Source organism: Garra rufa, chromosome 19 (genome assembly GCF_049309525.1).
Source record: "Garra rufa chromosome 19, GarRuf1.0, whole genome shotgun sequence".
Taxonomy (NCBI): Eukaryota; Metazoa; Chordata; class Actinopteri; order Cypriniformes; family Cyprinidae; genus Garra; species Garra rufa.
In genome coordinates, this window is record NC_133379.1 from 20012660 (window position 1) to 20038535 (window position 25876).

Genomic DNA, 25876 nt, shown 5'->3' on the forward strand with positions numbered 1-25876 from the left:
TTAGGTATTACATTGTGATTTATTTCTATTTTGTTTTATTAAAAAAAAAAAATAAGTCAATAAGCCTCTTGTAGGGCTGATTTGTAGCCCGTAATAATCAGTGCGTTTATTACACCGTATCCATGTTTTACACCTCACCGCCGACACCATTAGCACAAACTGCTGACTGAGGGAGAAACCATTTCTTTGTCGTTCTCCCATGCTCCCATTCTCTGGTCTTGCTCACTGTCATTCAGTCAATCTTCACACGCATTCGGACACTGGGACACTCTCATATGATTTCTGAGCACAACATTCCCCTCCCCCCTCCACTCTCTGACACATTCCAAAGGTCAAAGTCACTGGAGGGGTTTGAAGGACAGGCACAGGAACTCTGAGAAAGATCTCGGTGTGACAGCAAATACATGTGAAGAACAATATGTTTCAGAGCTCAGGGACAATTTAGCAAGTTCAAAGTGAGAATAAAAAAGAAATGAGCAATAGCGAATTCCGTACCTGAAATTAAATAAACGTTAACTGATTTTTTTTTTTTTGTATTTTATTTTAGCTGTCAAGGCAACACTTGATATACTAAAATAACTAAAACTAAAATTGAACCAATTAATCAATATATACACCTTTAAATAAATAACAATAAAAGTAACGAAAACACACAGCAAAATTAATAAAACTAAATTAAAATGAAATTGAACATATAAAACTAAAACTAATTGAAAATAGTAATACAAACTAAGGCTGCATTTCTTATTAAATTTAGATTATTTTTATGTACTAAAATAACTAAAACAAAAATTAAAACATTAAAACAAATTAATATTTTTTTTTTTTTTAAACATTGTGATAACTGACAAAAACACAGCAATAAATTACTAAAACGTTGACCAACATTAAAAATAATATAAAAATAAAAACTAAGGCTACATTTCTCATTTCATTTAGTTTAACTTGATGTACTAAACAAAAATTAATAATTAAATAGACATATTTAGAGAAATATATATATATAATAAAACTGACACAAACACAGCAATAAATTACTAAAACTTTAACTAAAATTAAAATGAAATGGAAAATAAAATTAATTTAAAATAGCAATAGAAACTAAGGCTACACTTCTGATTTTATTTAGCTTAACTTGATGTACTAAAATAAGACTGAAACAAAAAATAATAAATATATAGACTTTTTAAATATTTGTGATTTTTGTTCACGGCAGAGGAATCCGAGATAAGTAGCGCGTCTTAGCCTTTGAACTTCGACTACAGTATGCATGCATTACAACTGTAGAGCAAAGACTGTCAGAGCAGAACTCAAAAGGTGACCTTGCTCAGCGAGCCTTGACAATTGAAAGGTTAATTGCTAAACTGGATTACAGCGTCTTAAGAACAGAGATTCCCAATCACGTCCAATAGAGGCCTAGTGGTCAGAAGACACTTTCTAGAAATTATTTATTTACACAGTCATTTTTTATTACAAATGTAACCTACTTGACACACTTTGTGTGAACTCCGGTGAAACCAGTTATGACTAAGTTTTAAACGTGACAAAAAAACTAACTTTGTCTTTTCATTATCAATGCTGATTAAAAAATAAAAGCTAACCAATATGTATATCTCAGTTTTTTTGCTAGAATATTACTACTCATTTATCAAGACATTTACAAAAACTGTCTGAAGAAAAAACTGTAGAGACTCACTGATTCGTTTTTTTTTCTCCGTTTTTCTATACCCACATGTTAGTGTATGCACGGTGTAAATTTTGTTATCAGCGCAGTACCCGCATTCTACCCCATATTTCCGAAGTTTTTACTAGAGCTGAAAAACGATTAGTCGCGATTAATCGATTCAAAATAAGTGTATGTACATAATAAATATACACAGTACACACACACATATAGTAAGTAGGCATGTATATATAAATACACACACATACATGTATATTATATATTAAGGAAAAATTTTAGATTTTTATGAAAATGTTTATATTTATATATTTATTAATGATATATACAAGTTTTTACATACAATACATATAAATGTTTTAATATATATAAACATATGTGTGTGTGTGTGTGTTTTTATATAAATATACATAGTACACACACATATATAATGTAAACATAAACTTTTATTTTGAATCGATTAATCGCGACTAATCGTTTTGCAGCTCTAGTTTCGTCATCAGCACAAGCCCGTTTTTTTTTCTAACCACACAAGTGCAAAAACTGGCTGAAGATTTAACTTCTTAGCACACATGTCTGCCGATTATGTTTGTAATTTGCAGTATACTTTCGACTGTATACTTGTACACATACAACCAACCTGATCTCATGACGAAAACATACCTATGGGTACTTTTTCACAAGACGCGAAGTATGTTTCCTGACATATTCGATGTGAAATGTCCACTAAGTGGCGCTAAAAGAGCGTTTGTTTTTTCCAGAACAGATGAACGTACATTTTATGTGCTGTTGGTTTTGTTCGTGTCACCGCAGTTTTGAATTGAAATGCCCGTCGAGTGGCGCTACAACACTCTGTGACATTTTAAAATAACGTACCATTTGGACTACTCCTAACGAAAAACCAATCGCAAGTTTGTTTTAGCTTGTTTTTTGATTTCTCATCTTTCAGCTCTTTCGTTGTGAGTCATGTTTTTCACGGGATTCGTACCCAAGGATTCCACATCTTAAATCTAAATGTGCCGGCTGAGCTACCGAGCAAGTTTGTTACATCCAAAAAGCGAAACATATGGCATAACATAAGTGTAATCCGTCTAGTGTTAATTTCCGTTGGAAACTGCAGTGTAATGTACTTATTGGTTCATATTTCGTATCTTGCGAAAAAGTTCGCACAGATATGTTTTATATACTAAAGCCTAGTGGCAGGATGCAGAATCACACAGATTTCAGTTAGAAGAAATGAATAATCAGCTTTTATTGACATGACTGGAGTCTATCTCTTGCCAGAGTACATCATTTTAAACTTTTTTTTTTACCTTAAACTTGAATGAGGTAAACGATTAAGTACGTAAAGCGTTAAGCACGGCTTTTGATTACATTTGGCAACATAACCACTGTCACTAAGTCTACTTCAAAGTGTGCACACAGACTTACAACAAGCCAAATTAAATTACTACCTTCTTGTACCAACTGCATTACGTCAGTGACGACGTGAAATGTCTCAAATACGAATGCAAAGTAGATCTGTCGCGCCTGAGGTTAGTTTGTTCCCAGACTGAAGGGTTGTACTGGAAATGCGACATGACTCGAGTAGTAGAGTCCGAGGTAAAATCTCATGCGCTGACACAATGTATGAGCTAGGGGACAACTCGATCAAGGTCAGCGTGCTGCAAAGTGTTACTGCGGACTTTTCCCCCTTTTTACCGCAATTAAAGCGCATAATAGTCATTTATATGCAACGAAGAAGCTAGAATCTGTGGATTTAAATGTTAGGCACTACATCAAATCTGCCAGGAGGTGTTAGTAGTCCTACAAGCAAACTATCAGAACACACTGACCTATTTACAGTCTAAAGTTTTTACTGCTGAGCCTAACATGGAAATATTAGCGGCGACAGCAGACATTTGCCAGTGATGGGGTTTGTATGACATCAGAGTCGTGATTATCAAACAGGCGTATTAACATTAAACGCACAAAATAATGAGTGCCGGTTGGATGAATACTTACCAGTATTTCAGAGAGCATTGCTGGCGCCTCGAAGCCAACCAAAGAAACTCTTGAGCGAAAGAGTCAATCCGATATTTATTACATATACACTGTCACATATACTACAAGACTGTGTCTTGTCGTACACGCCGATTTAAAGAGCAGATGCTCTGGCTATTTGCTGAAGTGAGCTACCTTAGCAATTCTGGTGCTGTATTAAGTACGATAAGCTAACGTTATATGTGACACAAAATCAATGCAGCTACTCGATATTTTGAATGAATGGCGACGCGAGTGCAGTCAGCTGAGCAAACGCGTATGTTTAATCCATGTCTGATTCGCTCTTCCCTGGACTAGTTCCCCATATTGCTGTTTCGGTTGTCACTGGAAGCCTGAATCCTGTCTTCCGCTAATACAGCTGAGATCCCGGTTACGTATATCCTCGTTCTTTCTCCTCCCTCTCCGCTCTTGCGTCTGCTGTTTCTCCGTTACGTCCGCTCCCGCTTCCAATCACGCGTTTCCGCGCCTCCGTCACAAGCAGCAGCAGTGCTTTAAACAATAAAGAGAAATTGACCTACTGTATGCCTGACTCACGAGTTTACACACTTTTGATCCATTATCCAAAGCCTTTATTCAGATTTCATACATCCAGTGCTATTTTTGGGGGACCGCAAAGTGCGTGATGTAAACTGAGGCCATTTAATAATTGCCAAGATTCGTGACTACGGTAAATAATTCGGCCTTTTCAAAACTGTAGCATCTCGTCGGGAACTATAAAGCTTAACAACTAGTCTAATTGATGTTATGTAGCCTACTATTGTTTGTGACCCTGGACCACAAAACTGTCTTAGGCAGCACAGGTAGCCTATATTTAGCAGTAGCCATAGCCTTATTGATTTTTCTTTTATGCCAAAAATCATTAGGATATTAAAAAAAGACCATGTTCCATTAATATTTTGTAAATTTACAACCGAAAATATATACTTCATTTTGAGAGTAATATTGCTAGGGACTTCATTTGAAGGTGATTTTCTCAATATTGTAATTTTTTTTTTTTGCACCCTCAGATTGCAGGTTTTCAAATAGTTGTATCTCGGCCAAATATTGTTCTATCCTAATAAACCAAACCATACATTCAACTGAAATCATTTACGTGCACACGCACATTTACCATGCTTTTACTACAGTAAAACTGTAGTAACAATGTTTTTTAGCGTATTGATTACCATTTGTACAACCATGGTTAATTACCATGGTTTGCCTATAGTATTTTATTTGTAGTAAAATCATTGTTAATTTTCGTAAGGGTTTAAGGAAAAATAATTCATGTTAAAATGATTCTACAATTGGTAAACGTTACCATATATGGAGGTGAATTATGTTTAATGAGACAATACATGTATTTTTATAGTAAACTGTAAAAAATGCTGTAAAAAAGGAGTCACGTTAAAATTTATAGTGAAGAACCGTAAACTGACGTTCCCAGAATTTTTTTATCTGTTATGTAAAGCAGGCTTCTTAATGTTACATTTTATTTCATGTTTACAGCATTTTAGTTCCACGTATGTTACCTGGAAGTGTTTTGTAAACCTTTGAGATGCTCATCATTGTTTACAGAAAATCTGGCCTTTTGTTTTACTACTTGTTAGAAGTGTGTGAGTTTTATTATATCAGCTGATGATACAGGCTAAGCTAAAATTACGCCTGTGTGGTCCCGTTCTGTAATAACGCGACAGAATGCGTTTGTTCCAGAGAAGCTTAAACGGCAGACCTGTAAATCAAGCATCGCTTTAGATGGCATGGAAAATGTCAGACTGCTCGGTCTTGTGACACTGACCCAACTCGCTGCTCTAGGCCTCCCATAGTCAGCTGGTTCATACAACAGTTTTGGGCGGCGAGCCAGCGGCGCAGAGTTCACAGTGACTGCGGAGAGAGGAAAGGAGAGAAAGAAGGAGAGAGACTACAATCAGCGTAACCTGATCACAGCACAGGGCTCAGAGAAAAGACAGCGTTGCGTCTCAAAGCCGCGCAATGCTGTAACGGAAAAGAGTTACGTGTTAAAGAAATTACTAGAGTGTCGTGGTCTATTTTAGGAATGCATCAGACAGTGTGACTGAAACCTGTCCGTTTTGTTACAATAAAAGTAATTAGACATTTATTGGAACATTATTAATATAAACAAAACACATGGGTTTGTGTAGACGCACAACGATGTGCTGCAAGAAAAAGGATAAAAAAAGAAGCAGGAAGCGCGAGTGTTCTCGTTGTCATTGAGAATATACACACGACCTTGAATTCAAGGTCATTCCCCGACGCAGCCTACGCTGCATTTCAGCCGAGAGCTGCACGCTGGCGCATTCTGTCTGAAGCTCTTCACACGCAGCTTCTTTACAGCACGTTTCCTCACATGCCCTCATTTGAACGGTCCTGTCACCGTGTAGATGTTTTACAACTTTTAAAGAGGATCATGAGATCTTTTCCGACGGACGCTTTTGTGTAAATTTGGTTTATGGCTCTACCACAAAAGGTCACACCTCGGTGCTCTGGAATGCTGATAGAGGTCATGACCCTAGAAACAGGTGGGAACAACGACACAAACACGAATAGCCTCAAAAAGAGACAACAGCTGGGAGGTGAAGGCTATGCAGTAAGAGGACACTGAATCATTCTCATGTTAAACAATCTATCTCTTTTGAACAAACTCACAATGAAACGCACAAACTCCAAATAACAAATAATTAATTCCAGCCAAAGAATGTACTGGCTTAATTTCCTCAGACACTGATAAAACCAGTTATTTTAAACATGAGTGGAATTTTTGGGTGAAGCAATTAATAAATAACCTTTTGAAGTCGTAGTCTATTTATGGTAACAGAGGTTGTATGAAGTGAGTCATAAAAGACTGTCATATAATACATAACTTGATGATAGCATGCGTGTACTGTAATGTAATCTGTTTTTGATTACAAACCCGCCTCTTTCTGAATGCAACACAAATATGCTTTATATTCGTTTAGTATAGATTTGAGTGGTCTATAATAAAACACTCAAAAAAAGCGAATGGTGTAATTGCATCATCGTGGGCGCACCGCAGCGCCATCTTGCGGTGATGTGATTACGCAGCGGCTAAGTGGATTGTGCCAGTCTGCCGACTAGTGACGTCTTTGTACAGAGTGTCCTCGAGCACAAGGTCAAATGTTTCCGTCCACGAAAGTTGAGACATCCGAGCATGTGGCCCAGTTTAAGCTCCTGTAGTGAAGCAACAATGTGATAACAGTGTGCAGCGATGCCAAGGTAATCAGTGAGAAACACAAAATGCAAAGAATAACGCAATAAGGAGTGAGAAAGTCGTGGTATTAAGCATTTTTATTTCCTTATCACACATGATTACTAGTACTCAAGGTTGTCGAATTATGTTGTCATTTGCAAGGTGAAATATCAGGTGATTGAAACATTTATGATTCATGTTTGAGTTAAATTTTGGATTTATAAGATTTTTATAACACACCAATTTTTTTTTTCTTGCTCATTTTTGGATTTATTGCCTTATGTATAACTGTTTCTGTTGCTGTTGATCAACATGCATACAATAGTAAAATCACTTAACTGTAATTTCACATCAAAGTTAAAACATTAGGTTTTGGCCAAATTGGAATAATTGTTTTTCATTAAAATACAAATAAGTTAATTAATGCAAAATGTGTGTAATTGAAGTGAATGGGGATTACCATTTTCAACAAAGTCATTTGAATCATATCTGAATGAACTGAAAAGATCTGTCGTTTGGAGTGAAGTGTTATTTCAGCACTTCACAAGGTTTTAAGGTAAGCTTTCAGCACAGGATTATGGCAGCCTCACCTTCTGAGTCAGATTACATTTGTTTCCTTCACAGTATTTCAAGATGTTTCAGCTGGCATTCATAATGCAAGTTTTTTTGTTTGATTGTTTGTTTTGAATTGCTCAGCTGTTTCATGTACACTCTAGCACTAAAAGTGGTTCATTAGCTTGTAATCATAGGGGAACCACTTTACATGCTATATTGCATCTGTCTTTAAAGGTGTTACAGCACTTTTGTCAAATTTTGCTATGTAGAACCATAAGAAGAACCCAATTCTCCTGCTTAGATTTTTATTCCACTCATATGTTTGCTGTAAATGGGAATTTACTACTATGGGAAAACGCTGTTTTGAATCACTTTTATGCTTTTCTGAGGTAAAAAAAAAAAAAAAAAAGTCTCACGTGGGGGCCCTGGAATATTTCCTTGTATTTGTATGGCAGTGGTGCACTAAGGACCATTTTATTGAATTGGTTCAAAGTTAGAGTTGGAAAAGTCTTGAAAACAATGTTTCACAAATTTTAAATGCATGCAAATCGTATAATAGCCAAGGGACACATTTGTAATTGTGCAGTTAATTTCTTATACTGTATTATCAGAAGCTTTTGAAATATTTGTCTTCTCCTCAAATTTGTCACTATCGAAACACTGTAATCTAAAATGTAATAAGAAGGGCTTTATTGACCTATTAAGATTTTGCTTACATCTTCCTTGTAAATATATATTGTTTCTTTCTTTATTAAAAAAGTTTTCAGAGGTAAATCAATAACAATTACAATTTTACCAATATTTCAAGTGTGATTTATGAGATTTGTTATATTTTGAATCCAATTTTTCTTTGTAAAAGGCAAAAGGTTGATCATACTGTTTTCAGTTAAGGATTCATAAGTTTGAAAATACATTGAACAAAACTGTCATAACATCTTAGTTGCTAATTCAGTATACTTTATGTTTGACAAAACATCCCATGTTTAGGTCGACTTGTGATTGCACATTTTCGGTAGTGACAGTAATGTTTTTGTAGCCACCACATCACATTAAACATGCTAAAATACTAAAAAAATGCCATAACTGTGCTAAAAATGTGTTTATATTCCCCCTAAAAAGGATTATGTGTTCCCTTTTGTCACTACTGAAACAAATATGGCATGTTTCATTTGTGACTGTTTCAGTAGTGACAATTTAATGGGATAACGCCCCCCAAAAAATCACCAAAAAAGTCACCACAGAAGCTTCATCAAATGTTTCAGTCATGGCTGTTTTGGTAGTGACAATTTTAGAAACTTTTGAACCTTGCTCAAAGATGCTAATCACCACATGGTTACCTAGCACAGTTCTGAACAGTTGTACACATATAAAAACTAAATGTTATGGAATAACTCCCCAAAAAATGTGTTTAATTATAGAAAAATGGTGTTCGGTAGTGATTTTCCTTAAAGTTACACACAGATTTTTGAAGATATTTACCTCAAAATGATAAGGCCTATCTACTCACCATGTAGCCATGAGAGAGAGAGTGACACATAAATATTTCCTGATCATAATAAATGTAAGGGGTGTAGTAATAATCAGTCTCAACCAATGAACTAAGACATACACTGTTTTGGTAGTGACATGAAAGTCAAAGAAAATCTAAAATAAATAAATATATATATTTATATATATTTATAACCTAACTTTAAAAAAAAATCAAAAAGACATTTTTAAAAACAACAATGGAATAAAATGCAAAAACATGTTCAATATAATTTTCATAAGCTAAAATTTAGGTGTTAGGGTTTGGGACAGCCACCTCCCAATTACAAGTACCCACTAAATTATGGTTTTATATATATTATTGCTTACTGATATTTTAGTACTTAGTATTTAGTATTTTTATTTTAATATTATAGTGGGTTTTAATAGATAATAAAAGGATTTTAGTAAACATCTAAGATTTGAATACATAAATGTAAAAGTGTTTTTTGGTTGTGGGACAGCAGCTTGCACTAGTTCTGTTGAATGACCCATATTGGTACGGCTAAGTCCAAATCGCACCTGTACCAATATACAGCCATATTGTATGATATTGCATTTATACAACAGTTTGACAACACAAGTGTGTAAAAACATAAGAAGAAACAAAAATGGAGTGTCTTTAAAAACCCTCTTTTGTGTAAACTACCTTTATCCCGCCACAGATTCAAATCTCAGGTTGGCAGTTTAACAGCCGAACAAAGGCCTCCATTACTAATTTGAAAACGTCACTTTTAGCAACAAAGTAACATTGAATTGCTTTATTAAAAGCTTATTGTATTACAGTATTCAAAGCTGTATATTATGTGAAGTAGAGAAATCACACTCCTCTCAGCCAATCAGATTCAAGGACCAGAAACCAGTTTATCAACATGCTCTTTCTAAGTCTTTCATGCAGCAGTATTAACTAATGGTTAATACACACAGTGAATAGCACACTAAATCTGGCTGCATGATTTTAGCAGTATATATTCTGCATATGCTTTTTTGAAACATTCTGTGTAGACTAATTAGCATTTCTATGCAAATGTGAGCATTCTGTCTATATAAATGAAGTTTGTAAAAATCGTCAGTGACTCTGATGAGTATTAGCTGACTTCTGATAAACATTTTATATTATTACGCTATCATGTTTTTCATGTTCTTGAACAAAGTGGTTTACAAGTGTGCTGCATTTATTTATTTAAAAATACAGTGAACATTTGAAAAATTTAAATAATTACAATAATGTAATTTATGTGATAATAAAGCAGTGTAGCATGATTAATCTGGACATAATTCTAATATGCTGACTTGATGCTCAAGAAACATTTTTTTATTATTATAAATGTGGAAAATAGTTATGCTTCTTAGGATTCTTGTGCAAACCAAGATACTTTTTTTTCAGGATTCTTTGATAATTAGATAATTCAGGGTGATTTTTGATCAATTTTTAATTAATGCGTCCTTGCTGAATAAAAGTATTTATTTCTTTTAAAACAAATCTCACTGACCCCATACTTTTTAATATAGTGTATAAAAAGAACTCTTACCATTTATTTAGACTGTTTGAGCAACATGGCCATTTCGTTGTCATACTAAATGTTGCTGTTTTAGTCTAATTGTGAAACAAACATACAAATTCAGTTTTATTTATAATGGGTGAGGCTGATGTAAAAGCTTAGATTGAGGTCTTTTCAAGTGGTCTGTGTTGATTTTAACCCTAAACCCAATGCTGGACACTCCAAGATGTCTTCTATATAAGAAAGGCTTCTGCTCAGCTCTTTCACAGTTCCACACTCAGGTAGAAATCTTTTTTCAGACACACTGAGGGGAAATGGACTGCATATTGCTTTTTGCCATCTGGGCTGTGCTGCTAAATCTCTCTCAAGCTTTTCCTGCTACGGTAAGAGCAGAAGCTCTAAGGGTCGAGCATCCTTCATTCATTCACTTTTGCTCATTCACTCTATATCTGCTCTTTCCACAGGTGCTGCCCACTGATCAAGGTAAGTTTCTATTCAACCTTCATTTGTTCATTCAATCTTTTTGGAAGTCATTTAATTCGAGTGACGTTAAAAGGCATTATAATGCATTCAAAGTTAATTTTTGAGGAAAATAAATGATTTCTTCACCTCCCAAGTCTTTCGTTTAGTTGTCACATGAAAGAAGCAATGAAGAAATTGTTCATGAATGACCGTGACTAGCTTATGCAATATTGGGGTGCCCAGTACCAGGATTAACCACTAATTTAGACCGATAAAATATCGGAAATGAGGTTTGATATTGTTGTTCTTTGTTCAGATGTCCAGTCTGAGAAGCATGATGATACAGATATTTTCTCAAGAATTCTGGAAGCAAACAAAGGTAACAGTTACTACTTGACTATGACAATGTTAGGCTTTTTTAAAGGGTTAGTTCACCCGAAAATGAAATTTTCTTATTAGTTACTCATCTTCATGGCGTTTCAAACCCGTAAGACATACATCCAGATATTTTTGATGAAATCTAAGAGCTTTCTACATAGAAACCCTGCATAGACAGCGACGCAACTGACACATTCAAAGCCCGGAAAGGTAGTAAGGACATTATTAAAATAGTCCATGTGACATCAGTGGTTCAACCGTAATGTTACGAAGCTACAAAAATATGTTTTGTGCGCAAAGAAAACAAAAAGAACGACTTTATTCAACAATTTCTTCTATTCCGTGATATTACGGTTGAACCACTGATGTCACATGGACTATTTTAACCATGTCCTTACTACCGGATTTCATCAAGAATATCTTCATTTGTGTTCTGAAGATGAACAAAGGTCTTACTGGTTTGGAACGACATGAGGGTAATTAATTTAACAATAATTTTAAATTAAATGAGTGAAATGATTCCAACTCTTTTTGTTTTGATGATTCAGAGATCAGTGACATGCTTCTGGAGGGAGATATGGTCTTACCCAAAACAAAAAATGCCATGAAATGCTTGAATGACTACTGCAAATGGCCAAAATCCTCGTCTGGACGGGTTGAGGTGCCATATACCATTGCTAAAGACTTCTGTGAGTAACGAGAAATACACTTTTATGTACACTGCTGGTCAAACGTTTGGATTAAGTAAGATTTTTTATGTATTTTTAATACATTTCTAATGCTCATCGAGGCTGTGTTTCTTCGATCCAAAATACAGAAACAAATTAAATATTGTGAAATATTATCACAGTATAAAATAATGTTCTTCTGTTTTAATATACATTCAAAATCGAATTTATTTCTGTGATCAAAGCTGAATTTTTCAACATCATTACTCCAGTCTTCAGCATCACATGATCCTTCAGAAATCAGTCTAATATGCTGATTTATTATCAATTCTGGAAACAGTTGTGTTGCTTAATATTTAGTTGGAACCTGTGTTCCTTTTTTTTCAGAATTATTTGATGAATAAAAAGTTAAAAAGAACAGCATTTTAAAAAAAAATATATATTTTGGACAATATACACTACTGTTCAAAAGTTTGGGGTCAGTAAACTTGTATTCTTTCTTTTTTTTAAAGAAATGATTACTTTTATTCAGCAAGAATGTGTTAAATTGATCAAAAGTAATAGCAAAGACTGATATTGTTAGAAAAGATTTATATATTGAATAAATGCAGTTTTTTTCTTTACTTTTTATTCATTAAAGAATTCTGAAAAAAAGTATCACAGGTTCCAAAAAATATTTGGTAGCACAACTGTTTCCAACATCCATAATAAATCAGTATATTAGAAAGCTTTCTGAAGGATCATGTGACACTGAAGATTGAAGGAGTAACAGCTGAAGAAAATACAGCTTTGCATCGCAAGAAAAAAAAAATATTATAATGTATATTAAAATAGAAACCATTATTTTATATTGTAATAACATTTTGCAGTATTACTTGTGTTTCTGATCAAATAAATGCAGGCTTGATTAGCGTAAAAGACTTCTTTCAAAAACATTACAAGTCTTACTGATCCCAAACTTTTAATTAAACTTTTAATCCAATAACATACATCATTGTTTGTGTGAATGTTAGATGACGATGAGAAGACAGTGATTGAAAATGCAATGAAAAGCATCGCTGCAAAAACCTGTGTCCGTTTTGTTCCACGAACCAATCAAGTGGACTACATCAGCATTGAGAATCTAATAGGGTGAGCCTGACCACATTTCTTCCGCTCACCAAGCCTGCATTTATTTGATGCAAATTACAGTAAAACAGTAAAATCTGAATTATTTTACTATTTAAATTGACTGTTTTCCATTTGAGTGCATTTAAAAATTTTATTTATTGTGATTTCAAAGCTGAATTTTAGCATCAGGCTTTAAAGGAACACTCCACTTTTTTTGGAAATAGGCTCATTCTCCAACTCCCGGAGTTAATAATTTGAGTTTTACCGTTTTGAAATCCATTCAGCCGTTCTCCTGTTCTGGCGATATCACTTTTAGCATAGCCAAAGTCCCTTTAAGGCAAGTCATGTCACTCGGCGGCCATCTTTGAAACGCCTCTCGGGCATACAAGTGCAGCTCCTATCTGTTTGAATGGGGAAACATCAAATTCTCCAAAACTGTTCACCAAGCTTACGATTAAATTTCATATTTTAAATCTCCAAAGAAATCCAACAAGAACTGCCTCATAAATATGGTTCCTTGTGCTCCAATAGCGTGAAAAAACGCTTATTTTTCCGGCTAGATGAGCCAGTGCGCATGCGCAGTACTGAGTGCACGTCTTAGAGCGCCGATTGTTTCTATAGCAACCAGGACTTCTAACTGCAGCTGCAGTGACGCGCTGACTTTTCTAATCAACGATTGGCTCTTTCGCTAAGAAGGCGGGGCTTCGCGGCCATAATGAGCGTTGCATTTTTCCCCATTCAAAACTACACGAGTGACATGTCTTGGGTATTCTATAGTCTTTGGCATAGCTTAGCATAGATCATTGAATCCTATTAGACCAATAGCATCACGTTCAAAATTGACCAACGAGTTTCCATATTTGTTGTATTTAAAACTTGACTCTTCTGTAGTTATATCGTGTACTAAGACTGGTGGAAATGCAAAGCTGCGAGTTTCTAGGCTGATAAGATTAGGAACTACACTTCCATTCCGAAGCAGGCGGAGTATTATCAGAAATGAGTTCCCAGCTAGTTCAGCATTTGCACATGTGCTGCGTGGTATTACTGCTCCTGCTTCGGCCATATTACGGCAGCAAACTTCCTTGACTATTACGCCGGAATGGGAGTGTAGTTCCTAATCTTATCAGCCTAGAAACTCGCAGCTTTGCATTTCCACCGGTCTTAGTACACGATATAACTACAGAAGAGTCAAGTTTTAAATACAACAAATATGGAAACTCGTTGGTCATTTTTGAACGCGATGCTATTGGTCTCATAGGATTCAATGATCTATGCTAAGCTATGCTAAAAGTGATATCGCCAGAACAGGAGAACGGCTGAATGGATTTCAAAACGGTAAAACTCAACTTATTAACTCGGGGGGAGTTGGAGAATGAGCCTATTTCCAAAAAAAGTGGAGTGTTCCTTTAAAAAAATCATACTGTTCAAAAAGTTTTGACTGGTAGTGTACTCAGTATATACCAGTATATCTGAATACCATTCAAAAGTGTAGAGTCAGTAAGATTTTTGTTGCTGTTAATAATACTTTTATTCATCAAGGATGCATTAAATTGATCAAAAGTGACATTAAAGATATGTATGATGTTATAATGATTTTAATTCTAAATAAATATGATTTCTGTTCATCAAATAATTATGAAAAAGTGTATCACCGTTTTCACAAAAATATTAAGCAGCACTACAGTTTTCTTGAACACCAAATCAGCATATTAGAATGCTTTCTATAGGATCATGTGACACTGAAGAATGGAGTAATGATGCTGAAAATTCAGCTTTGTCATCACAGAAATAAATTACATCCTAAAATATATTAAAATACAAAACAGTTATTTTAAATTGTAATAATATTTTGCAATATTGCTTTTGAATGCTAATGTACATTTGAGTTTACACATTAGTTTAAATTTAAATTTACTGTCACACTATAATGAAAAAAGCTGGTTTTTAATGTAACTTTTTCAGTGTTTTGAACATATATCTTTCCTTACAGCTGCTCATCTACGGTAGGGAGATCTGGAGGTAAACAGCAGGTGTCTCTGTCTGTGAACGGCTGTGTATCTCACGGAATCATTGAACACGAGCTCATCCATTCTCTGGGCTTCCACCACGAACACACCAGGAGCGATAGAGACCAGTACGTCCGGATCAACTGGGAGAATATTCCTCAAGGTCAGAGGATGTGTGTGTGTGTGTGTGTGTGTGTGTGTGTGGACACAAATGTAACCCTGGATCACAAAACTAGTCTTAAAGGGATAGTTTACCCAAAAATGAAAATTTGATGTTTATCTTCTTACCCCCTGCAGGACATTCAAGATGTAGGTTATTTTGTTTCTTCAGTAGAACACAAACAAAGATTTTTATCTCAAACCGCTGCAGTCTGTCAGTCATATAATGGCAGTGACGATACATTGATGTCCTAAGACATGAAACGATCAGTATTTATATCATTTTTTACCTTGGATACACAGCAATGTCCAACTGTCCTAAACGCGTGCTCAGCATCCGGTGCGTTACCTGTGTACACACTCTGGCGTAGTATACGCAAATGCCCAGAAGCGATCTGTTTGTTTGTGTACGATACTCATTGTTTACAGAGTGCACAGAGATTGTGGGTAAAGTGGCTATTCAAAATGGTAATTACTTGCGCTTATCCTGATTGTTCAAACCGATTTAAAGCTAAAAGATTACGTTTGCTTGCGTGAACTCATCTGGGACTGTTGACTTTTCACCGATTTCTAACTTCTGAACCTGAATGCTTGAAGTTATGGTTGCTTGATCATCGGCTGGATATCAACACACCCATAAACTTCTTCAGCGATAATTTTTCCCCATCCAGCGTTTGTGTGTACCACGCCAGAGCTCGTACAAAGGTAACAAACCGGATGCTGCGCACATGGTAAGGACAGTTGGCCATTGTTGTTTATCAGAGGTAAATAATGATATAAATACTGTTCAGTTTCTCGCAAAAAACGATCGGTTCGTGTCTTAGGACATCAATGTATCGTCACGAGCCGCAGGGTGTAATTTGGATTTGTCTGTGCATGTTTTTTTTTTACTTTCAAAGATTTAGTGCCCATTCCCTGCCGTTATATGACTAACAGACTGCAACAGTTTGAGTTAAAAATCTTCGTTTGTGTTACTGAAGAAACAAAGTCACCTACATCTTGGATGCCCTGGAGGAAAGCAGATAAACATCAAACTTTCATTTTTGGGTGAACTATCCCTTTAAGTTGCACATGTAAATTTGTAGCAATAAAATACACTGTATGGGTCAAAATGATCAATTTTTCTTTTAAGTAAATATCATGTTTCATGAAGATATTTTGAGCATTTCCTGCTGTATATATATATATATCAAAACTTAATTTTTGATTAGTTATATGCATTGCTAAGTACTTCATTTGGACAACTTTAAAGGTGATTTTTTTTTTTTTTTTTTTTTTGCACCCTCAGATTCCAGATTTTCAAATAGCTGTATCTTGGCCAAAGTTTCACATGATGAATAAATCTCAGTTTCAAAAAACTGACTGGATTTGTGGTCCAGGGTCACAAATGTGCATAATGACATGGGTATTACAATGTAAACATGGTTTATAAGGACACTACCCACGTCCCTGTAAATTAAATGGATTAAAAAAACATACTAAACTGTTTTTTGATTGAAAAATTGGGTAGGTTTAAGAAAAGTGGATAGAAAGTGTCAAATTCTCAAGGCGTTTTAAGAAACAATCGCTTTATTTTATTGTAATGAAAACCTCAGTACCAATAAACACTTGTTTGCCCTTGCACAGCATCTGCATACAACTTTCAGAAGAAGGACACAAATAATCTGAATACCCCTTATGACTACAACTCCATCATGCATTATGGAAGGTAAAGCTTCACCCATATTACTTGAAATCATGCTGCAGTACAGATATATAAAGTACACCCTCACCCTCCATCTGCAGGACCGCATTCGCCATACAGTATGGCAAGGAAACCATCACTCCAATTCCTAACTCTTCAGTGCAGATCGGACAGAGACTGGAAATGTCTAACATTGACATTCAGAAGATCAACAAGCTCTATGAGTGTGGTGAGCACATTACACACATGTAGTCTTGTTTTAAATAGCGTTTTGGATGGTAATGACTGTTTTTTTTTTTTTACCTGCAGCTCTTTAAGATCAAAGCCCCGTGAATTACAGATTGTGACCAAATGAAAGGATTACGGTACTGTGTAACCAAAGTACATCTTTTCCTTCCTCCTTTGTCTGTAACTTGACCACGTAAATGTAATGGACTGACTGCAGTGTTGAATCGCAATAAACCTTGTTACGGGTGACTCCTGATGTGGTTTCGTGTTAGTTCCTAGCAGGGTTGAACTTCTCGAGTTACTTAATAAGTTAAGGGAAATACACACGCCACACTCACGAGCCGTCTGAACGCAGATTTCCTGTTAGAGATATATCTACACAATATGGACGCCTGTTTCTGCTTCAGAGTAAAAACACAAAAACACAAAATGGAGAAATCACAATTACGTGATGCATGGCAAAATGTATGATATTAAAAGTTGCAATTATCAGAAATAAAGGTTGCAGTTATGAGAAATATAGTTGCAACTGAGATTGCAGTTGACTGAGACTGGAGTTGCAACTAAAAGTCCAAACTATGAGAAATAAAAGTGGATTTATGAAAATTAGTTGCAATAACAAACGTAAATTCACAATTATGAGAAATAGTTATATTGTGGCATAAGTGCCATTTGTAATATATAAAGTTGCAAGAATAAAAAAAACTGAGAAAAAGTTAAAATCATGATAAATAAAGTTATTGTAAGACATAAGGTAGCATTTGTGAGATTAAAATATTTAAAATAAATTAAAAATAGTTACATTGTCAGACAAAAAGTTGCAATTAAGCTGCAATTATTACAAATTATGGGGATAAATCACAATTTTAAGAAATAAAATTGCAGCTCTGAACAAAAACGGAGTCCCAGTTACAAGACAAAGTAGTAACTGTGGGATTTCACAAAAGGGATTTCAGAATTATAGGATATGACTATTGTGAGATATAAAGGAAATAATGGGAAATAATGTCACAGTTCCAAGAAAAAGTGGCAACTGCAAGATTAAATGTCATAATTATGAGAAATACTCATATTGTGATAGATCATTTTTTATAGGCCAAAAAAAGTGTTTTTTTTTTAAAAAGGTCTCAACTTTGAAATATTTTTACAATTTTAAATAACTGTTTTCTGTTTGAATATATTTTAAAATATCATTTATTCCTGTGAAGCTGATTTTTTAGCCTCAATCACATGCTTCAGAAATCATTCTAAACTTCTGATTTGCTGCTCAAAAACATTTGTTACTAATATTATGTTGAAAACAGCTGAGTAGAATGTTTTCAGGTTTCTTTAATGAGTAGAAAGTTCAGAAGAATAGCATTTATCTGATCATTATAAATGTCTTGATCATCACTTTTGTTCAATTTAAAGCTTCCTTGCTAAATAAAAGTATTAATTTCTATAATTTCTAAATGTCCAAAATTTCTATAATAAATTAAACTTTTGAATGGTATAGTGTACAATGTTACAAAAGCTTTTTATTTCAGATAAATGCTGATCTTTGGATCTTGCTATTCATCAAAGAATCCTGAAAAAATGTACTTAGCTGTTTTAAAAATGTATAATACTAATAATAAATATTTCTTGAACAGCAAATCAGCATATTAGAATTATTTCTGAAGGATTATGTGACACTGAAGACTGAAGTAATGATGCTGAAAATTCAGGTTCGATTTTAAAATATATTCATATAGAAAAGTTATTTAAAATGTAAAAAATATTTCAAAGTTTTACTGTTTTTGCTGTACTTTGGATCAAATAAATGCAGGCTTGGTGAGCAGAAGAGACTTTAAAAAAACATTACAAATTTTTTTCACTTGAAGCAAAAACAGGTTTCCATAGCATATTGTTATTTGTCAGTAATACAAAAAGATTGAAGTTTTTTGAATTCGAGTGGTCAGAGTCAGTTGAGTTGGATTAGTAATATTAGTAGTATCAAGGTGCCATTCCTTTATTATTCTGATGTTAGGAAAGAAGCGAAAGGCACACCGAATAAAACATTCACTGGCGGTCAGTGCATCCATAAACAAAAGAGCCAGTCATGTGCAGCGAATCTCCAGTAGATGGCACTAAGAGCCTTTCTGCATATGAGGCTGCTATCTGATTACTCAATAAAAGTTCTCACTCATGCTGAGCGGTCCAAGATTTAACCACACCTGATTTTTCTATCGCCTCCTTCTGAATTTTAGGCACATGGATAGTTTCTTATTTCGTCCCAGTAAAATCTGAGAATAACGCCAAGTGCCTTTCCAGTTATCCTAAAGCTAGTTAATTTGCAAAACTTCATTCCAAAGCTGATTTTCCCATTAACATCTTGACGCTCACAGCTTTGGCGTGGATGGATCTTTCTGCCTGATGTCTCCATTTGGCGCTTTATTCTCTGGTTCGTTTGGACTGGTTTTAGGGCTCTTGGGTTTCTGTTGATCCCTTCTCAAGTGTCTCCTTTGACGTCTCCTTTTGGGCCTGTCTGTAGAAGTTAGGTTCGATTCTGGAACATCCAGCAGGGGGTCCAGGTGAATCTTCCCACTCACCGCATCTGAAGACTCGTCGATGTATGCGAGATTTTCCCCAAAGTAATCCAGGGGCTGAGAGAGGATGGGATCTTTAGGCATGGCGTGGAGTTTTTCCTCTTTCTCTAAATCTTTGGCCTTGTTGCCACCCCCTCCCTCTGGGACCTGTTCTGTTTGGGTCACCTCCGATTCGGACTTGGAGCTGCTTTCTGACTCGTCCGACGAACCTGTGTAGGAGTCAGATTCGGACTCGTTCTCCTCTTTTCCTTCCTCTCCGGTTCTACCCTGACTGCCGTCGTGTTTGTGGCGCCTGTGACGGCGCTTTCGCCTGGTGCGCTTGAAAGGATCATCGAATTTTCCTGCAATGCGGAAGTCCACAGACATGTTCTGGATGTTTTGAGTCCAGTCTGTAGCGTGTGCTCTCAACTCCTCCATCTGAGAGCAGAAAGTAGGGCAGGAGAAATGGAAAGGCTTGAGAGTTATGGAGAGATTTGTATGTCACCAGGAACAGAATGATTGACATTTGATACAGATTTTAGGTTAATAGGAGTTGTGGAGATGAATTACAGGTATGAGGGAAAATGGAAGGAAGGTTATTATGAAGATAGAAGGAGCGGGAATTGAGAGAGAAGTTGAAAAATTCCATTTGAGTTGCAGTGTTGAGTTTGACCAGGGAGTCTGACCAGGCACTGACCTTATTCATAAACTCCACAAGACATTTGATTATGAAAAATTAATTAGTCATCATGATTTAAGCATTGGCCTACCTCAGCTCGGGTTTTTCTCAAAACAACCAGGATCCAGTTCCCAATCATGGAGAGAATGGACACAAAGTAGGCCAATCCAAACAAAACCCAGAACCACACCAGAGGCTTGTACCAATGATCATGACCTGCATCACCGCCATCACCTGATGGACAATAAGAAAATGAAAACGAAATTTCTGTCATCAATTATTCACCCTCATGTGATTCCAAACCTGTTTGACTTTGCCTAGTTATTCTATGGCTACATAATCTCATGGCGAAAACGTAGCGAAATATGTGCCAATAATTGTTTTTAAATCAAATGTAAATTCATGTCCTAGTCACATTTTCTTGGTTGAACAAACATTATTTACACTATGAGAAAAATAAAATAAAATTAATCAGTATTCTGTTTATTAAACCAAGTACTGTATGAATTGAATCAGTTTAGTGTTTTAAGCATTTTACATTTATTCCAAAATAATAACTCGAGGCCATAACAATTAAAACAACAATTTTAACTGTTTTTGAATTTTTTGGATCATCAGTCACCAAAGCACAGTAAATACTGGTCACAGACATGGAGATTTCCTCTAAATATCATCAAGCTGATCACTCACTAAAAAAACTCCCCCAGATAATGTTTTCAGGCCATTTAAGTCTCATTTTGATGTAACAACGTGGTTATATCTAAGTGTTTGAGTTGTTTACTTGCTTTTTTAAATTAGTCTTCCCATTAACGCCATAATATTGTTTATTCAGACTGATTCACGAATGCGGAAATCGCACAAATGAACCAATCGCATAGCTTATGAACCAATCACAGCCAAAAATAATCATATCCAATCATATTGCATTGCCTCTCACGTGACTTTTGCCTATTCTTTCTCAATTACCCCCCACCAAACTCACTGCATGCTTTAGGGGGTCTGTTAAAAGTCAATTGGATCAGGGGACCTACTGATGTCGCTGCTGGATAATGTTTCTTTAGAAAAATGTGTGATTTTTAATGGTAAATTTTGTAATACTGCCATTGTTTTCTACTACAATTTGTTATCTCATTCAATATTTTAAAGGAGGCACTGCCTCCCTTGCCTCCTCAGAGAAGAAAGCTAAAACATTCAAAATCTTCAAAAAATATCTTATTTTGTGTTTTGCATAGGTCAGAACAACATGAGGGTTAATGAGCAATGACAGATTTTTCATTTGTGGGTTTCTTGGAAAATAGCGATAAGGTGTTTAGCATTGCAAGTCGTTATGGAGTAACAGACTAAACATTCGAAGACTAAACTAAATAAGGGTGGATTTCACCCAGTGGTACCTGCAACATAGTCTCCAAAGCCCACTGTAGTGAGCGTGATGACCACAAAGTAGGCGGATTCCAGCAAACTCCAATTTTCAACCCTTTGGAAGACTAAAATTGGCAAAAAGATGAAGAGCACGCAGCCCAGCAGGATGGACAGCAGAGCGGTGATGACACGCACGATGGTTGGGCTCACCTTCCACTTCTGAATGAAGAAGATAAAGAAGATTGAAGAAAAATGTTAAGAGAAGCTTAAAATCATTGCGACAAAAGTTTACAGCCCCTTGATGTATAAGACAGTGATTGTCTTGTGAGGTTATGTTTGTCATCATCACCATTTACCCATAAAAGAGCTTCAACTTTAGCAATGGCGTTCCTCAGTGACGTCCCCAGATGGTCTCCTGCGGCACCCAGCAGAAATCCAAACAAGGGGATGCCCACCAGTGTAAAGCAGATACAGAAGAACTGACCCCACTCTGTCTTTGGAGAGATGTTTCCATAACCTGGACCACAGACAAACACTTGCTGTGATCTGATGGCAGATATTTTTAGACATCTCACAGTGCCAATGATCCCCAGAATGCAGAGGCCAGGCCAGGCTCTGGCTTTAACATGCAGGTGTGTTCAGCCAGTGACATGGCAGTCCCATACCGATGGTGGTGACAATGGTGCCACAGAAGAAGAAAGCGCTGGCCAGGTCCCAACTGGTGCTGAATGTGGAATTACTGTTGGGGTCAACTCCAACACTGATAGCCTCTGCCACCTTCTGTATAGAGACAATGGAGTATAGGGAGAAAGATGAGATACTGTATTAAACAGAGGTTGAGAGTTAGGGTTCAAAATATTGAAGAGGGTAGTTTCTCCTGCCCCTCCTTTTCAGACTCGATGCTCATCTGGGTTGCCAGATTGAGGACACACAACAAAGACCCATCCTTCTTAGGAACTGTTGCTACATCCGACAAGCCATGGTGTTCTAACACCACACATCATGTTCTCATGCAGTCAAAAATGCATTGCGGAGTAAAGAGGAATCTGACAATGCGCCGTCAGACAAGACAGTCTTAGCTTTCAAATTTTGTAATTTAAAAGAAATTCAAACAATAAATACCATTTTGTGGCTCTTTAAAGTGTCGTGACAGATCAATGTAGCGCCTGAGTTCAAGTGGCATTTGAACGATCATTTCTTTCTTTTTGCTAGTTATAGCATGATGTAGGCCTATCTTTTAAACTGCGGAAAGACATCAATACAGAACATTTTCAAGTTCAAGTCCACTGAGGTTAATCTACTGTCCTGTCTGGTTTGTTTGTTAGACAAAATTGCAGATATTCCGTTATGATTGGTCAGATCGCCTGTCAGTCAAACTCCTGGCAAAGGGGAAATTGACAGTGGAAGGCAACAAGTCTTGCACTGTTAGTTGATGAGTTGATTTATCCACATTTTAATATGCCAATGGTCATAGAGATTTAAAAATGAATGTTGATGCTTTTTAGGGTAGGGTAGAATCTGCGATCTCTGACCCAGTTCATTTGCTGGGTTCCATGGCTCCAGTTCACGCTGTGTTTTAACCAACTGGCAACCTGCTGTGAACATACAGCTGTTTAGAATGTAATGTTTCTATTTTAAATTATATTTTAAAATTTCTGTGCATGCAATCTATAGCATACATGCATTCATAACATCTGTATTGGTTTTAATAGACCTTGCAGAATTTGTACCACTGGTCAAGATGCGGAATAACATGTTCTTTTCTATATATAGTTAAGGTCAAAAGTTTACATCCCCCTTTCAGAATCTGCAAAATGTTAACTATTTTACCAAAATAAGAGGAATATTATAAAGTGCATGTTATGTTGTTTATTTAGTACTGACTTGAATAAGATATTTCACATGAAAGATGTTTACATATAGTCCACAAGAGAAAATAATAGTTGATTTTTTTTTTTTTTTAAAGTTTACATTCCTTTGATTCTTAAAACTGTGTTTCCCTAAATGATCCACAGCTGTTTGTTTAGTGATAGTTGTTCATGAGTCCCTTATTTGTCCTGAACAGTTAAACTGCCTGCTGTATTTAAGAAAAATCCTTCAGGTCCCAAAAATTCTTTGGTTTTCAAGCATTTCTGTGTATTTGAACCCTTTCCAACAATGACTGTATAATTTTGAGATTCAACTTTTCACACTGAGGACAACTGACAGGCTCATATGCAACTATTACAGAAGATTCAAAGATTCACTGATGCTCCAGAAAGAAAAAAACATGCATTAAGAGGCTGGAGGGTGGAGATGAATGGAGATGTGTAAATTTTTCTTAATTTGCCTAAATATCATTTTTTTTTTCATTTAGTACTGCCCTTGCTCTTAAAACATCAGTTTTTTTTCTGCCGTTTGAACCTTCTGTAATAGATATGAGTCTCTAAGTTGTTCTCAGTGTGAAAAGATGAATCTCAAAATCATACAGTCATTGTTGGAAAGGGTTCAAATACACAAAAATGCTGGAAATCCAAAGAATTTGTGGGACCTGAAGGATTTTTCTGAAGAACAGCAGGCAGTTTAACTGTTCAGGACAAACAGGGGACTAAACTATCACTAAACAAACAAATGTAAACTTTTGAACTGGGTCATTTTTATAAATTCTACTATTCAAAAAACTATTCATTTTTATATGTAAACATATTTTATGTAAAATATCTTACGCAGGTCAGTACTAAATAAACAATAACATGCATTTTGTATGATCCCTCTTATTTTGCTAAAATAATTAACATTTTGCAGATTCTGAAAGGGGGGTGTAAACTTCTGACCTCAACTCTATCCAAAATTAAAATTTGGTTATTAAAAATCTTATTAATTGATTTACCAGGTTAATCAGTTATAAAAATAATCATAACTTGCAGCAATACTTACATCTATCAGCTTTGACAGATGCTCAGGGTCTACACACGTGTAGTTGCCCAAGAACTCCTGACGGGTGACTTGTAGGTCGTCATGATGGCTTTCCTCATTTGGAGCCTCCAGGGCATTGAACACCAAAGCCCCCATCATCAAGTACAGGAGCACCCCAATGAGGATCAATATAAGGGTGGCACCATGCATGGCTGAACGTCTGCTGGAGCCTGCCTGATTCTTGTCCTTTCCACGGCTGGTGTCGGTCCTCTTGGGGACGAGGCTGCAAAACCAGCCAAAGCCATTAAAGAGAGTTGCAAGCACTTGTGAAAGCTGAAGTGTGACCACAAAACAACTTGGTAGACGATTTAGGTCTAACCCATTAATGCTGAAATATCAGTGTCTACTACAGAATTTCAACATTAAGCCACAAACCTCTCTTTTTCCTCCTCGCGTTTCCGGCTTATCCAGCTCTGTCTGTGACAGTTGCTAGAGTCTTTGGATTTGTATTCACATGGAAACCCCTCGTCTTTGTGATCTGATTGAGAGGACACTGAGGGAGACAAGTGTTTAGATTTAAATACAAATGAAAACCTGTACAAAAATATCCCAACAACTTATACATACATAAATATATATAGGGGTTGGACATAATAATGTGAACACCTGGAAAATATAGCCAATGTTTCTTTATTAAAGTTGAAGTTCACTTCCAGAATAAAATTTTTCTGATCATTTACTCACCCCTATGTGCTCCAAGATGTTTATGTCTCACTGTCTTTAGTCGCAAAGAAATTAAGTTTTTGAGGAAAACATTTCAGGATTTTTTTTCCATATAGTGGACTTCAATGGTGGCCAATGGGTTGAAGGTCCAAATTGCAGTTTCAATGCAGATTCATAAAAGTCTACACGATCCCAGCTGAGAAAAAAGGGTCTCATCTAATGAAAAGAATTTATATACATGTATATGTAAAATGTATGTCCAATCTTTGAACTAACAGCGCATAACTTTTCCAATGTGACTATGTAATGTGCAGAGCTAGTACAAGATGAGCATATGTGGTTAAAAAGCATTTTTTTTTTTTTTTAGAAAAATAACAGTTGTTTTGCTAGATAGGACCCTTATTCTTTGGCTGGTATCATGTAGTATCCTTTGAAGCTGCATTTAAACTGCAATTTGTACCTT

At 35.8% G+C, this 25876-nt stretch overlaps 2 protein-coding genes across 2 annotated transcripts; one reads left to right on the forward strand and one right to left on the reverse strand.

Moving 5' to 3' along the window:
- Positions 1–10830: 10830 nt before the first annotated feature.
- Positions 10831–17428, forward strand: LOC141292147 (hatching enzyme 1.2-like). Its single transcript, XM_073824097.1, has 9 exons — positions 10831–10899; positions 10981–10999; positions 11295–11357; positions 11905–12045; positions 13038–13155; positions 15125–15303; positions 16926–17007; positions 17085–17212; positions 17293–17428. Exons 1-9 carry the CDS (start codon positions 10831–10833, stop codon positions 17298–17300), a joined length of 807 nt encoding a protein of 268 aa, XP_073680198.1. The 3' UTR covers positions 17301–17428.
- A 2143-nt stretch (positions 17429–19571) lies between these two features.
- Positions 19572–24958, reverse strand: kcnk4b (potassium channel, subfamily K, member 4b). The gene is made up of 6 exons (XM_073824096.1): positions 24712–24958; positions 22461–22575; positions 22152–22312; positions 21828–22014; positions 20528–20670; positions 19572–20195 (listed from the first exon to the last, which is right to left on the reverse strand). Exons 1-6 carry the CDS (start codon positions 24898–24900, stop codon positions 19572–19574), a joined length of 1419 nt encoding a protein of 472 aa, XP_073680197.1. The 5' UTR covers positions 24901–24958.
- Between the last annotated feature and the right edge of the window lie 918 nt (positions 24959–25876).

Coding starts and splice junctions, on each gene's coding strand:
- LOC141292147 (XM_073824097.1), top strand. CDS start 10,831: ATGGACTGCATATTGCTTTTTGCCATCTGGGCTGTGCTGCTAAATCTC. Junction 11,358..11,904: donor AATTCTGGAAGCAAACAAAG/GTAACAGTTACT, acceptor TTGATGATTCAG/AGATCAGTGACATGCTTCTG. Junction 15,304..16,925: donor CTGGGAGAATATTCCTCAAG/GTCAGAGGATGT, acceptor GCCCTTGCACAG/CATCTGCATACAACTTTCAG.
- kcnk4b (XM_073824096.1), bottom strand. CDS start 24,900: ATGCATGGTGCCACCCTTATATTGATCCTCATTGGGGTGCTCCTGTAC. Junction 22,576..24,711: donor ATCTGTCAAAGCTGATAGAT/GTAAGTATTGCT, acceptor GTCTCTATACAG/AAGGTGGCAGAGGCTATCAG. Junction 20,196..20,527: donor TGAGAAAAACCCGAGCTGAG/GTAGGCCAATGC, acceptor TTCTGCTCTCAG/ATGGAGGAGTTGAGAGCACA.